Here is a 14907-nt window from a genome sequence, read left to right on the forward strand (position 1 = left end):
AAACAAGAGTGAATTTGCAGGATTTCGTTTATTGAATATCAAGTGAGCTCCTTTTCAAGTATATTTCACGACAAAGTAATAACACCTACTTGTATGGCTGTAGTTTAGGCGAGATAAATTCAGCAGATTCTGTGAGTTTGTATTGTTGTCACTCCTGTGTCTCACCGCATAACCAGAAGTGGTTGGAATCTGTATTATATAGATTTACACATGTATTTATTTCACATAAGACCGACGTGTAAAGCGAAATTGACTGCCATGAGTCTGCTTGGGGTTTGTCTTCCAGGCCGATAGGGGGCAGTAAAGATTATTTTCCCAGAGGGGACGACGAGGTAGAAAACGGAAGTGAAATGACTGAAAGTCAAACTAGCATGGTACGCCGAGCAACGCTGTAAAGAAAAGACAAATGTCTGGGTTCAGTGTATTGAGGATGGATTTGTTTAGGAAGTGTGTGACGACGAACGCTGTGACATTGGTTTACAGGACGAACGTGTTGAACAGAATCCTGGCGTGCGGATATGCAAAAAAAGTTGGTAAGCCAAACACCCATCATCTTTTTCACTCGTGTGACGCCGGTGTATTCTCACTGATGTAGCTCGTATTTTGCATCGTATGCTCAGTGATCTATCGTGATCATCTGGTTTGATCGTCGACGTGGTACCTTTACAGCTGTCAAAAAGGGCAAAGGCATGGTGAAAGAGGCGCTGAAGGGCCCGGAGGTTTGCAAAGATCCCGTCAAATTGACATCATACGCTGTGGGGGTCAACATCTTCAAGCAAGGAGAAGATCCCAAACTTCGGCCAGTCGAGGAGTACCCAGACTGGTAGGGCCAACATATCTGATGCTCGATCGTTACAGCTTCTGGTTTTGCCTAATTTAACTTTGCATTTCCAAATATTTTGGGACAGCGTGTTGTTCTGTAATAAAGTGATGGCGTCTGAGGTTGCAAGGGTCATCCTTACACAAATATGTATTTGAATAACTCTACCATTTAGTCCTTTGTTTCATTTCACTTTCTCTCTGATCTCTCAATTTGGATTTTTGGGTGCTATCGTAACGTTTAAATATCCCTTTAAGATTAGATTCAAATATGCCACAAATACTTTTATAAAGAAAATTTTATTTTCATGAACATGTCAAACATTTCAGAATGTAGAGTCAATCTCAAGAAAAATTAATTGTGCATTGGCATTTACTGATGTGGCGGCCCTCAGTAATGTCTTCTGTCTTTCGTGTTCCTTTTATTTCCTTTCAAAATACTCCAGGGGCTTGTCTTTTAATGCTTGGTCTCTAAGTGGCGAAGCAATTTTGACTGCCTCATTGCCTTGTTAGAGAGCCGGTTGCTGCATATTATGCAGGATGGGCTTGGTATGTGGGAATCACCTACCATATAGAACCATATTTCAAGTAGGATTCCTGGTATTGTCTGTTAAAAGCTGTCTTTTTCTTGGAAGTAGGCTCTTCTCCTGTTTCTTCACTGGGTCTTTTCCCCTTCGCAAAGAAACTCTCCAAAGACGTCTGTTTCTTACTCCTTTTACTAGCTCGTCGGTTCAATTTTGGCGCACAAGGGACCCAGACGTCACCAGGAGGATCATTGTTCAAAATAAAAGGTTTTTCAAAGTTAAAGATCGTCCAGACTCAGATAATACAAAAAGCCGAAATAATTAATTATTAATTGTGCGGCCAGGTACCAATTAATCCACTGACTGGTACCAGTCCACGGCCCAAGGTTAGGGACCACTGTTCTACCAGACTTTGGTAGACAGCACACTCTTCTTTGCTATAGTGTGCTGGTGGGGCCGTGCCAGGACTGGTGAGGTCAACAGGCTCCACAAGCCAGTGAGGAAAGCCTGCTTGGTGGTGGGACTAAACCTGGACCATCTTCAATCGATGCCAGTGGGGAGGGTGAAGTACAAACTGGTAGCTATCCGAAACAATCCTTCCCACACCCTGCGCGATGAGCTGTGGCTGATGGGCAACTCTTTCAGCCAATGGTTCATCCTAACACGGTGCAGAACTGAACGCTTCAGACGCTCCTTTGTGCCCGTGGCCATCAGACTGTACAACAGCAGTCTGGACGGCTCAAAACTGGTTGTCTATTCTGCTGGCTGTTTTTTATTTTATTTTGCTTTTTTAAGTTCTGTTGTCTATTCTTATCCTTGTTGATGTTCACTCTGCTGTCTATTTGTGGATGTCTTTCTATCTTTTACTTGTCTCTCTATTTATATTTATACTCATATTTACAGATACTGTCATTGTTGTGCTGCTATGACAAAATAATTTCCCCTATGGGGATCAATAAAGGATATATATCTTATTAGTGCCAGCATAGAACTGGTCTTTAGTGTAGTACAAGCACAAATACAAACATGAAATAACATTCAGCTGTATAACAATAAGGTCTGTTTTTCTGTTAAATGTAGGGATTAGATTCTCACTGCTAGTTGCTATTAGGTTAGTGTTTAAGCAGTATCTAATGAATTTCAAAATATCAAGATTTTTCAACAGACTACAATGACAGTATCTTATATATCTCAGTAGACTGAAGTAAATACATCAAGGGGTATAGATACTGGTATAAATTATCTAAGGGCAGTGTAATAATTCACCTGGCTATATCATCCAATAAGCGAGTCAGAGAATCAAAATATGGTTTTCTAACAAATTCACTTCACTTCACAGGTTGTTCAAGCTGAACTTGGGAATGGCCAAAAAGTTACATGAGCTGGAGACAGACAGCTGGGAGTACTGGAAGCGTCTGAGGAAGGAAAATATTTTGCGTTTCAACAGGCTTCATAAAGGGAAAAAGTTTTAGGGACTGACTGGCCTGACAGCTATGTCACACAGACTGAATTACCCGAAGAATCATGTGTATCCAGTGGCTGGAGCCAGTGTTAACTTTCTGAGAGAAACACCGGTGAACCCATTTGCTGGTTTAATTAACCTCAAGCAGTTAACTGAAAGCATGTGCTGGCCCTCTGATGCCAATGAAATGTAACTTACTGATTTTGCCTTTTGGGTATGATTGCAAACAGTCAATGGGTTGGAAGTGTAATTCAACATGTCTGAGAGACTGTAAGATAAAAACAAGCTTTTGATTTTAAAGTGACAATTGAAAAGTTCACGCTTTCCTTTCAACCAGTTCTTGATAAGCAAAATTTGACCTAAATTGTGTTGGTATTTGATTGTGACTGTTTTTTCCTCAGCACACAAGATTATTACTTCTTGCAGAAACCGAAGACTCTTTGAAATAATGTAAAAGAAACCTCAAAACCCTGTAAGAAGAGCTTTCTCCAGTGCTAATTTGAGAACATGCTCATACATATTTTTGTTGTGAATCTGTAAATAAATTATATTTGGTCCTCCATTTTTTTTTTGTTTTGGTCATTTTTTATTTAACCACTTAATACCAAGGATTTAACAATAGTGGACTGATCTGGAGTCATTTCTAACATGTTTATAAAGGGTGTTATATGATGCCTATGTCAATGGCTGTTGGATATGTACACACGGTTGAAGATAGTATAGTCTTTATTGGACTCATAACAGGGAAATTAATTATAAATAGCGTATGAGCAAGCAATAAAAAGAGGAAATGCAGGCAAATGAGTGCCTGGCAGAAATTAGGAAGTGAAAATTATCTGGGGAAGAAAACCATTCAGTTGAAGAAAAACAAAATGTTCTCAGCTGATCTGACTGATGCATTTTAGATTTTGATATTTCCACTAAAGAGTAAGATAAATCTTGAGGGGACTGGGTTTAGTTTGGCACTTATAAAAAAAAAGATATTGCAACTCACCCGGCAGGTTTGGGCCTCGACGTTGATCCCGGAACCACCCAAACTGAGAGGGATTTACAACTGTTTGGCAGAGAACTTGGGTTTTCAATTCGAAGTTGGTTCTGAGTTCTCTCTAGAGATCTCCGGTGCTGCCTGAACAAAGATGGATTATTGGAACATGTCTGTAGGTCATCTGGACCAACAAGCGCTTGACAGACTGTCTAAGATGCTGGACAACTCCACCTGTGGTTGGAGGCAGTTGGCCGTCGTAGCGTCGGAGCAGCCAAGACTCCGCTTCAGGTGAGACTTAAGATCTCGTTGCTTTGCTTTTTTGAAATTAATGTTTTTTATGCTTTGATACCCCATTCATACTGGGCAAAAACCCGATTGAGTCCTTTCCTTATGACCCATCGAAAGAATGTTGATATGATTTTGATGTGAAATTAATTATCATTTTTATTATTATTGTTATTATTAGTGGTTGTGGTAGTTAGCGTTAATGTAATAATAGATTTCTTTACCATTATAAAATACAGAACGAGAAGTGGTGTGAAACTGAAAACCTGATAGGGGAACTCCTGAGGGCAACCCTGAGGATTCCCTTCACTGTTAGTCATCAGCTTCCCATTTATTGTTCTTTCATATCTTTATCATTCATTTATTTATTGCTTGACCACTACAAAAGGAGGTTCACAGTATTGCTTGAGCCAATCCTTCTGTAATGTTTTCTTCTATGATCCCCTGACGTGCCTCTGTCTACAGTACAGTATACAGTATATACTGTAGTTTTGATAGAGTGTGAACAAAAAAAGTAAAGAAAAATGAGTGTCCCTTTGTGCAGTGAGAAAGAGCTGACCAGTTGCTCACTTCAAGTACTAAGTGCGACAGGAAGCTCAGGACGAACCCTCCTGGCTCTGCTGGCTGAACGTTCTTGCTCTCTGGTCTTCCTGCAACAATGCCTGAGGAAGATGAACCATCGGGAGGCCATGCATTACCTCACCACAACAGGTTGGAGAGATGCATAGAAATGTTTTATTTAAGAGCTCTTACTATTTAAGAGTGTGATTTGACTCTAGACATTCAAAATACCCCCAGGACACCTTTGTAACATTCATATATCTTTAGAAATGATAAATTAAATGCCACCCCATTGCAGGACCAACCGACATACTCACTCACGTAAGCCTCCCAAATGACATTTTGTCAGAATGCTCTGTCTGCTATTATTACCTTTCTTCTTGTGCAGTTCTGTGTGAGCCAGATTTTCTTTCTTCTTTTCTTTTTTGAAGCAATGCGCTTTTAAAAGTCAAAGCAGCAGGGTTTACTTTAAGTAGTTTCCTCATTCTCACAATAATATTCCAGCCAATTGAATCCACATGATCCTTTGGAGATTGTTACAACATAATTTTCATGACTAGAATGAAATGGGCTTGTGTGTGATTCCCAAAGGACTCCTCAGGCCATATACAATGTTTATTTGTTTTTCCAAGCTTAGTTCTTTTTTTAATCACATTTCTGCTCCAGGTTCTCTGAATTTTTGACCCTGACTCTACAACAGAACCTCCCCACCTGTTTACCAGTCTATATGGGATAGCAGGACAATCATATATAGTTCAATCAAATATAGTTCTTTCTATCAAAACTGTGATTGTAATTTGGATTGAAAAACAATTGCACAATATTGAATACATATCTTGTGAAGGCCTGTTGTTCATGTGATATATATATATAAAGAAAACATGTCTTAGTTTGTGTCTAAAAATGCAGCTCGATTTCTACTTGGGACCTCTCTGTGTGGAGTTTGTATGTTCTCTTTGTGTCTGCATGGGTTTCCTTCTGGTTCTCCAGTTTCCTCCCACAATCCAAAAAAAAATACATTTAGGGTTAATTGGAAAAATGCCCAGATGTGTGACCGAGAGAGGGGTTGTTTCTTTTGCAGGATAAGGGCTAGATAATGAATAATGCAGTAATACATGTTTTAAAGGTGTAGCAATATGGAAGAATGTCAGTTGTTCTCCAACCTACAAAATAAAGGACTGAAATTGTACCCACCTGTGTTGAGCAAAAAGCGAATAGCGAAATGTTTTATAAAATGCAGAGATTGTAAAAGTAAAAGAAATATAAGATCGGTCCTAACAGGGAGTTCAATTCAAGTTCAATTACAAATTGAGGTAAAAGATAAATACAACACACTAACAAAACACTGCAGATTACACCTACACAACACAGAGTAGCTGAGTGCGGTGCGCTGAAGTTTTAAGTTCAAAAACTATATCCGTGTGTGTGTGTTTCCAAAATATGTGATAATTTCTGTCAGTCTTATTTAAAGAAGCTTAGATGCAGTTCAGAGATCATTGTGTGCTGAGTTTTCTGTAACCACATATGATGACTAAAATGTAGCATACAATATCTACATGGTTAATGTAATAATGTTCATCCAGAGAGAGACTATCAGGAGGCAAGGAGTGAGGGAAGGAGTGGCAAGGAGTGAGGGAAAAATCAATGCTCTCGGCTTATTTAGTTTTGAGAGTCCATTTTGAGAGTCCATTAAAGGTCTCTATGTACTGTGTCTGTGTCGAAATGAATGTTGTCTGATTTGTTTTAGTGGAAGAGCAGATCCGGATCACCGTTCAGCCGCAGTCCCAGCAGACCAGTGTGGGTGTTAGGGTGGTCTTGACCTGCAGAGCTTCTGGTCCCCCTGGACTAACTTACCAGTGGTTCAAAGGCAAAGAGGAGGTCACTATGAATACCAAGAAAATAAACTTGCTGAGAAAAACTATGGCTTCACAGAGCTGTGTTGTTAATCATAGAAATGTTGACACATATATCAGTAGGGGGTTAGTGTTATGACAGACACAACCAAATAGTTTGAAAGAGTAATAAGTAATTTATCTTTGTTCTACTTGACATTTTGTGTTTCTGGTTTGGTAGTTAAATGAAAAACAAAATCATTGATCAGACTTAGCAGGCAGTTATTTTCCATAACAACCAGGCCGGCATCATTGTATAAATGTTTTTACAAGGTGTTATATTTGGTCTCTACAAGTAAATATGAGTGGTGACAACAAAGTTGTCCTATGAACAGCATAATGCATATGTCAGTCACATCTCTTTTGTTACAGATTTTGGATGAGACTGGAAGAACCCCAGAGCTTGTTCTGTGTCCAATGACGCTGGCACACGAGGGTCACTATATCTGCAGAGTAAACAATGGAGAAAACTGCATCTTCTCCAAGTGGGCTCATGTTCGCTTGGCTCACTCTGCAGGCTCGAGTCCAGGTACAACTTTCCTGTCCTCCCCTCCGCTCCCCTCTCCTCTCCTTTCTTCTCTCATGTGCTGTTCTGTTCATTCTTGTCACCTTAGGGTGCTGCAGTAGCCTTTTCCCAGGGTCGGTGAGTGGCCTGCAAATCACGGGCCAACCTCAGTCTCAAGTGTTATCTGAGGGTGATACTCTGTTCCTGGAGTGCAAGGCAAGGGCCAATCCCCCGGCCCAATATGAGTGGTACCACAACAAAGTTCCTATACCAGGTCACAAGACCTCACCTTTCACAGTAAGTCTTCTATGAACTGTACAATAATTTCAACTGTTTTTGTTTTAATTTTGGTTAAAATGGATAAAACCCATAGTAACCAAGGGAAGAAAAGTAAAAACAATATTTAGTCATAATAGTAACATCAGAAACAAAAATTAGGGATCAGGCACAGAATAAGAATGAAATGTGTGAACACCCAAGCTTTGCCAACGAGTGACCATCAATGAGACTGAACTTGAACGCATATTGAATTGATCAAAAAGTTACAAAACAGATTAGCTTATTTCTTTTTCTGGGATTTCTGATGCATCTCTGATGAGCTTCCTATTTCTTAATATATGCTTTGTGTGGTTAATTTTGTGTATTATTTCCCTCAGATCCCATGCGTGACCACAGAACAAAGGGGCCAATACAGATGTAGGGTGTTTAATTTGTATCATGAGAGTTGGAGCGACCCAGTAACAGTATCCATAGGTGAGCACAATCCTCCATACAATTCTTGAAATATTAAAACTTAACTGCCTATGCCTAACATCCAGATTAGCAGTGCTGTATTAAGCATTTAGATTCCTTTTTTTACTTTTTTAATGCAGGTCCAACTTCAATCACTGATGTCTCTTGGGTGGAAGTCGATCGTGGTCCAGGTAATATTTTATTTTTTGATAAAATATCAGCAGATGAATAGAGGGACTCGAGATGTATTTTTTGGCTCTATTCTATGTGTGAATTGCATGTGCAGAACAATGAAACAAATGCATGTGCACATGGTTGTGAAGCCCTAAAGCAACTGAGAACATAATATGTGTTTGCATGTATTTTCAAAATGATTAAATCAAATATTAATGGCTGGCATTTGAAGATCGAAGAACATTTCCTCACCAAAACCTGAATCCAGATATACCCCAATTTTACCCTGTTCTTGAGTAGACACCTGTTCCACCCCTCCACATAGTTTCACACCTTCTCCTCTTCCTTTGGCTTTTCCCTTCCCTTTAACCTTTTGGTATGCGATAAGTTAAGAATTGCTTTAAATTCATCTTTTTTTTTTAAATCTATTTTCATATGGACATTTCAAGACTCGCAAGAAGTCCATCGTTCCTCTGGCAGTTCAGGAATAAATCCATTAAAACAGATTACAGAGTTGCCCCCAGTAGCCAAGCATTTTTATGGTGAGTTCTGAGCAAGAAATATTTGAAAAACACTGTCTGAAGAATTAATTTCTTGCAAATATGACCAAAATGGCCTTTTGTATAAACTTTTTTTTTCTGTTTCATCTTACCATCCACAGCGACAGACAAAGTTGCTCTACTGATTGGGAATTTAAACTACCGTTACCACACTCAGCTTTGTGCACCCATGTCTGATGTTCATGAGTTGACCAATCTCCTGAGACAAATGGACTTCAAAGTTGTCTCTCTGATTGACCTCAACTGTGAGGAGATGCACAGTGCTGTCACAGAGTTCCTGCATCTGCTTGACAAAGGAGTCTATGGTTTGTCTCCTCACTACTTGGACAATATGTTTACTACTTTGACAATACTTGGACAGCTGATTATTTTCAGCAATTCAATAAGAATTTCAAAATGTATTGGAAAAACACGTTTTTCTATTATGTGACAAAAGATCAAAATGTTGCCTTAAATTAGCCAGGTACATTTTGATTCTTAATAAAATCAAAAAATCTGCAATAAAATACCTGTCAATCTGTAAGAAATGTCCTTACAGCCAATATGTTTTAGTGCCAATAAAGCGGTAACGCTTTGCAATGCTTCATTTGGGTGAATGTAAACCTACATTTATAAATTAACAATTGAAATACTTAATCGGAAATAATTAAAACACTTTCACATCCTTCCACAGGCTTGCTGTATTTTGCGGGTCATGGTTATGAGAACTTCGGCAACAGTTTCATGGTTCCCATTGATGCTCCAGAGTCCTACACATCAGACGATTGTGTGTGTGTTCAGAATATTCTCATTCGCATGCAGGAGAAAGAGACCGGCCTCAATGTATTCCTGCTGGACATGTGCCGCAAAAGGTTAATTTGTTATTATGGAATTGAGGATGTACTTGGTTTTTTTTTTTTTTAATTTTAATTTTGAGATGCGTCTCATAATTTTGTTTGTGGTTTTGACTTTCTTTTTAAGGAACCCAAAGGATGATGTGATTGTTCAGCCAGGACTGTTAAAAGTGACTGCAAATATAGTCTTTGGATATGCCACGTAAGTTGCATTTCCTCAAAAATATATATTGTCATATTCATATTAATCTGTGTTCTCAAATTTGTGAGCGTAGTTTAAACAAATGTAAATTGACATTATACATGTATAAACTAAATATGAATCTTCCTGATTCAGACTGAGGTGTCCCTCACATGTAAGTATTTGTGTTCAGGTGTGCCGATGCAGAAGCTTATGAAGTGAAGAGAGCGAATGTATCTAATGGCATCTTCATAAACTTCCTCAAACGGCGAGTTTGTGAAGATGAGAAGGTCACAGTCATGTTAGACATGGTGGCAGAAGGTATGTAAAGTGCAAATGTCAATGAAAACAGAAGTCTTACAGTAGATTTGTACAAATTTTATGGCATTGACATATGTTTTGGTATCGGATAGATGGCCTATTAAGTGCATGAAAGCACTCTTGAAATCTTGCTGAATGTTTAACTGTTTGAGCTTCATTGTTCACAGTGGCTCACAGGTAGTGAATAATGGCAACTGTTCATGTAAAACATTGCTTCTCAAATAGTGGGGTGCGTCCCTCCAAGGGAACATGCTTATTTTTACTATACTAGAAAAAAGTGTAACTGCACATCCACAGTGTGTGCTGAGTATTAACTCAATGGGGTAGGGATTTTTTTGCACTGAGCATACGCACATACAGCACAGAGCAGGAGATGAAGTGTAGTGAACAAAATAATTCCCAGCAACCCCAAAATCCAACAGAAAACAAGCATCAACATAAACCCCAACATTCGTGACTTGCTACAATAAGATAAGATAAGATAATAACAACTTTATTAATCCCGAAGGAAATTGTTGTGCCAGAGTTACAGAAAATACAACAGTAATAAATAATAAAAGGAAAAGGCAGAATTAGAAATAAAAATAAACTATAAACTATAAAGTGTCTCAGTGAAACTATAAAGTGTCTTAGTAAACAAGTGATGAAACTATAAGTGTCTTAGTAACAAGTGAGGTAAGGAGTGCACAATAGTATGATAAAAGGAAAAATTGTAGTGTAGCTGTTATGAAATGACATATTGCACAGTTCTGAACAGTTCTACAATATTGTGCTCCTGACTTAATGTTGCTGATCAATATGAATATATTATTATTGTTTATTGATTCTATTTAATTCTATTACTCTGTATGAACTGGTTTAATCAGTCAAAAAATATTTATAATTTAAATATTTTTTTTTAATTTCATGCAAATTGATGCACTTTAAATCTTGTCTTTTGCAGACTAAAAACAATGTTATTAGAATTATTCTTTGTTGCAAGTTGATCTATACTTCTTTCATTTTTCTTTTCTTTAATGGTAATAAGCATATACAGCATATGATGCTCTGAAGAAGTGTACATAGACAAATGATTTTATAGTTGCCACAGAGAGTGTGTGTTGGGGGGGACGGCACAGAAAACAACAGAAAATATCTAAGAAGCACTGATGCTCTCAGTAACTCCGGTGGTTATCCTCCACTAGGAGTCAAGGATGCAAAAAAAGTTCAGAAAACATTTACTTTTGCAGAGAAATCATGTTTTGGTTAGTCAACATCTAATGCTACTCTTTCAGTTTGGAATGTCTGGCCTGAACCATTGAGGTAACCTATTCTGATGCTTGAAAATTTTTTCAGACTTTTTTAAGCATGTTGCTATAATGGCCACAAATGAATTTACTAACATCAGAGCATAGATATCAAATACAAACTTCTTACAAAATCATTTGGGTTGGCATCTCTGTATTACATTTAGCATTTTGTAAGTTTTTTTTCCATCTCTTGCTCTTATCAGACATGGGTCGTTGTGATATCACAAAAGGGAGACAGGCTCTGGAGTTACGCAGTAATCTGTCTGAGCGACGCTCCCTCACTGACCAGATACAGACCTCAGACTGTTCTGCGGCCTACTCAGCTCGCAACCTGCAATGGGCTGTTGCTCATGGTAAATGTGAAACAATTATCTTAAGTGATCATATAAATACAAAGTTAATCATTTTCTTTGACTATAAGTACAATTGAACGCATTTATCTTTTTTCCTCATAGATCTCCCTGAGAGCCTTTTCCTGCAGTTTGAGTGTGGAGTGAAGGTTCAACTTGGGTTTGTATTTTATCAAATGTTTCACAAATCGAAAAAAAAAACCTTTCCCTTCAGCTCTTCCATTCAGCGGTCGCCACAGTGATTCATCTGCCTCTATTAAACCCTCTTGTACACCACCTTGCTTCATGTCCTTTCACTATATCAATTCATCTTCTCTATGGTCTTCCTATAGGCCTCCTACCTGGCAGTTCCAACCCCACCATCTTTCTAACAATATATTTACTAACCCTCCCTGCCCAAAACATCTTCTGACTTCTGGCTTCTGACTTTATCTCATGTGCTCTCCCTCTGGAATCATTCCTGGTCCAAAAGGGGGTTAATAACTTCATATCTGCTACCTCCAGTTCTGCTTCTCATCTTTTCCTCACTGCTGCTGTCTCTAAGCCGTACAACATCACTGGTCTCATCACTGTCTTCTACACCTTTCCTTTCTTTCATTCAAGCAAACAAACACAAAATAATCACATTACCATTTCAGATTTTTTTGCTTCCAGATTTTTCCTCTGATACTAACAAGATATTTGGCTCTACAGGTTTGCTGCAGAATTTTCCAACGTTATGGTGGTCTTCTCTCGGATCCTGGAGAAGCCTCAAGAAATTATTTCCTGTTCTGCACAGCTTTCTAATTTCCCTCAGGTAAAAGAGCTGATATTATAGTATGCATGTTTGAGACTCAGTAGATGAATAGAAACATGGGCATATAATGTCTCATTATTCTTGTGACCTGGTGGAACCTTATCGATATTTCCCCCGTAATTTCTTTGCAACCTCCATGTTATAGTTGTGCTGTTTCTCACCTGCTTTTGTGGATGCATGGTATAATGTAATATAAGCAACGCAGTAACTGTTACTCTTCCCCTTACTTAATGATGTAATTGTAGGAAGTGGATGTGGACCTTAAGAGAAGTAATCAAGAGATTACTGGAATCAAGATGGAAACTGGTGATTTACTGCTAATCAAGGAATATCTTCCTTCGCCTGACATCTCAAGTCTCTATACACGGATCCGAAGCCTGCAAAGACTCAGGGTCTGTCACTTTTCTTTTTATGTATCTGTTCTTGCGGATCGAATACATTTTCATGTGCAATTTCGAGAAACTACAATTAAGACCAAGACCCTGAATGCTGTTTGCTGTAGATTGCCAGGTGACAATAATCTCAAGACTAACCATGGTAATTATCAAATTGCTGCTAGTTTGTGTTTAAATGACCCAGATAGACTTTGTCGTATTTAAAAAAAATTAATAAACATGTCTGCAATGGCTTTACTGATCAGACCCTAAAATACATAACTATTTTTCTACCTTCCGCTACTTTGTAAAACATTCCATGTGAATTTTCCAATATTTTCTTGCTGCTTTCCATTTAATAATATGCTAATATTTAAGTAATGTCTTTAATATTTTGCAGGTAATATTGCTTTTTAATTTTCACATGTTTTCATGCTAGTTTATGCTCAAACACATTTTTTTAAATTATTTCACTTGGAAAAATGTTTATTGACTATCTTACAATATTGTAAAGGAAAATGTCATACTGATTCCCTCTAAAATAATTTCATCGTTGTTTTAATAGAGGGACCTCACATTCACTGTCTGCCTAAATTACACTTACTCCAACATGGATGAGGAAGTACAAGAGAGGCAAGAAGTTACAGTTGGCAAACCGTTGGTCTCCAAACTCAACCTCCACATTTCACATTCATCGGGCACCTGCTTTGACGATGAATCCGTCAATGTTCCTGAATGCTTCTCTCCTGATGCTCCATCTTCTGTTTCTTCAGCTTGAAATACAGTTGTTCTTTTCAAACAGAATAAATGCAATTTCAACTCTTAGTCAACATTATGAGTCTAATGATTTTGATCAACTCTGCTCTTTAATAGATGCAAAAGTAATTGGAAAATATAAAAGGGCATGAAATGATACTTATACCTATTATATGTGTTACTTATTGTGATTGCACGTTATTTTACCTTTTTTCTGGCAGTAGTTTCTTCTTTGATTTCTTTTTGAACCTTGTTTAATGAGAAATGAATATACTGCAGAGTAAATTATACAGCATGATAAATGCGCTTTTTTTACAACATTTATAAATGACAGTACTTGGTTGGCATGGTGACTTCCATCAGTGCAAAGACATTCCTGTTTTTAGTGTTTTACAAATCGTTGAGTGCGCAACTTCACTCTGACATCCCTGCCTGGATCCTGGACTACCTCACAGGACGGCCACGGTATGTCTGGGTGGCTGGCTGGATTTCTGAGATAGTGGACTCCTACAAGCACCTTGGGGTCCACATTAACAATAAACTAGACTGGTCACACACCACTGATGCACTCGACAGGAAAGGTCAGAGCAGGATGTGCTTCCTGAGGCGACTGATGTCATTCGGCGTTTGTAGCAGGCTCCTCAAGACCTTCTGCCAGTCTTTGGTAGTACACACTTCTTCGCTATAGTGTGCTGGTGGGGCCATGCCAGGACTGGTCAGGTCAACAGGCTCAACAAGTTAATGAGGAAAGCCCGCTAGGTGGTGGGACTGAACCTCAATCTGTGGCAGAGGGGAGGTTGAAGTACAAACTGGGAGCTATCCTGGACAATCCTTTCCATAACCTGCGCGATGAGCTGCGGCTGATGGGCAGCTCTTTCAGCCAACGGTTCATCCCGACCTGGTGCAGAACTGAACGCTTCAGACGCTCCTTTGTGCGTCCGTGTGCAGTCTGAACGGCACAAACTCTGACTGGCCTGAGGTGCATCTGTGCTACAAAAACTTCACTACCTGAGACCATTCACTACCTCACCCATTCACATCTCGTGCCCTGTCTCTGCTTTTTCTATCCTTTCTATCCTATCTCTCTCTTTTTTTCTCCTTGTTGGACCATTGTTGTTTATTTTTGGTTATCTATTTTTCACCCTTACTGTTCCATTCTGTTGTCCAATCTTATCCCTCATGTTGTTGTTCTTCCTGCTGTCTATTTATTCGTGGATGTCTTTGCTAATTACTGTCTTCTACCTGTCTCTATTTATATTTCATATTTATTTTTGACAGTGTAACTGTTACACTGCTGTGACAAAAGAATTTCCCCTATGGGGATCAATAAAATGTATCTTATCTTATTCAGTGATTGCAAACTGTATACACTCATAGCTGTCGGACTGGATAAAAATGAGTGGAATTATGAAGAGACACTTCTGCTTAGGTGTCCAGCATGAAAAGGCTCCAGTCCAATTTGAGAAAAGCTTGACTGTTTGGAAAGAGACTGAAACGGGTTAAGTAGA

The 14907-nt window shown here is 38.7% G+C and overlaps 2 protein-coding genes across 2 annotated transcripts; both read left to right on the plus strand.

Annotated features, from left to right (window-relative positions):
• The first annotated feature begins 320 nt into the window (after positions 1–320).
• mrpl54 (mitochondrial ribosomal protein L54) lies at positions 321–3360 on the plus strand. The gene is made up of 3 exons (XM_086162043.1): positions 321–533; positions 670–823; positions 2683–3360. The coding sequence occupies exons 1-3, from the start codon at positions 407–409 to the stop codon at positions 2813–2815; spliced, it is 414 nt and encodes a 137-aa protein (XP_086018169.1). The 5' UTR covers positions 321–406; the 3' UTR covers positions 2816–3360.
• A 297-nt stretch (positions 3361–3657) lies between these two features.
• Positions 3658–13611, plus strand: malt2 (MALT paracaspase 2). Its single transcript, XM_086161934.1, has 17 exons — positions 3658–4078; positions 4620–4786; positions 6384–6514; positions 6901–7057; positions 7143–7330; positions 7690–7786; positions 7906–7956; positions 8389–8481; positions 8601–8804; positions 9173–9350; positions 9460–9534; positions 9707–9834; positions 11327–11476; positions 11579–11633; positions 12167–12269; positions 12515–12661; positions 13209–13611. Exons 1-17 carry the CDS (start codon positions 3942–3944, stop codon positions 13419–13421), a joined length of 2274 nt encoding a protein of 757 aa, XP_086018060.1. The 5' UTR covers positions 3658–3941; the 3' UTR covers positions 13422–13611.
• Positions 13612–14907: the final 1296 nt, after the last annotated feature.

Source organism: Fistularia commersonii, chromosome 16, assembly GCF_037954325.1.
Source record: "Fistularia commersonii isolate RoL2024-O1a breed Wild chromosome 16, RoL_Fcom_v1.0, whole genome shotgun sequence".
Taxonomy (NCBI): Eukaryota; Metazoa; Chordata; class Actinopteri; order Syngnathiformes; family Fistulariidae; genus Fistularia; species Fistularia commersonii.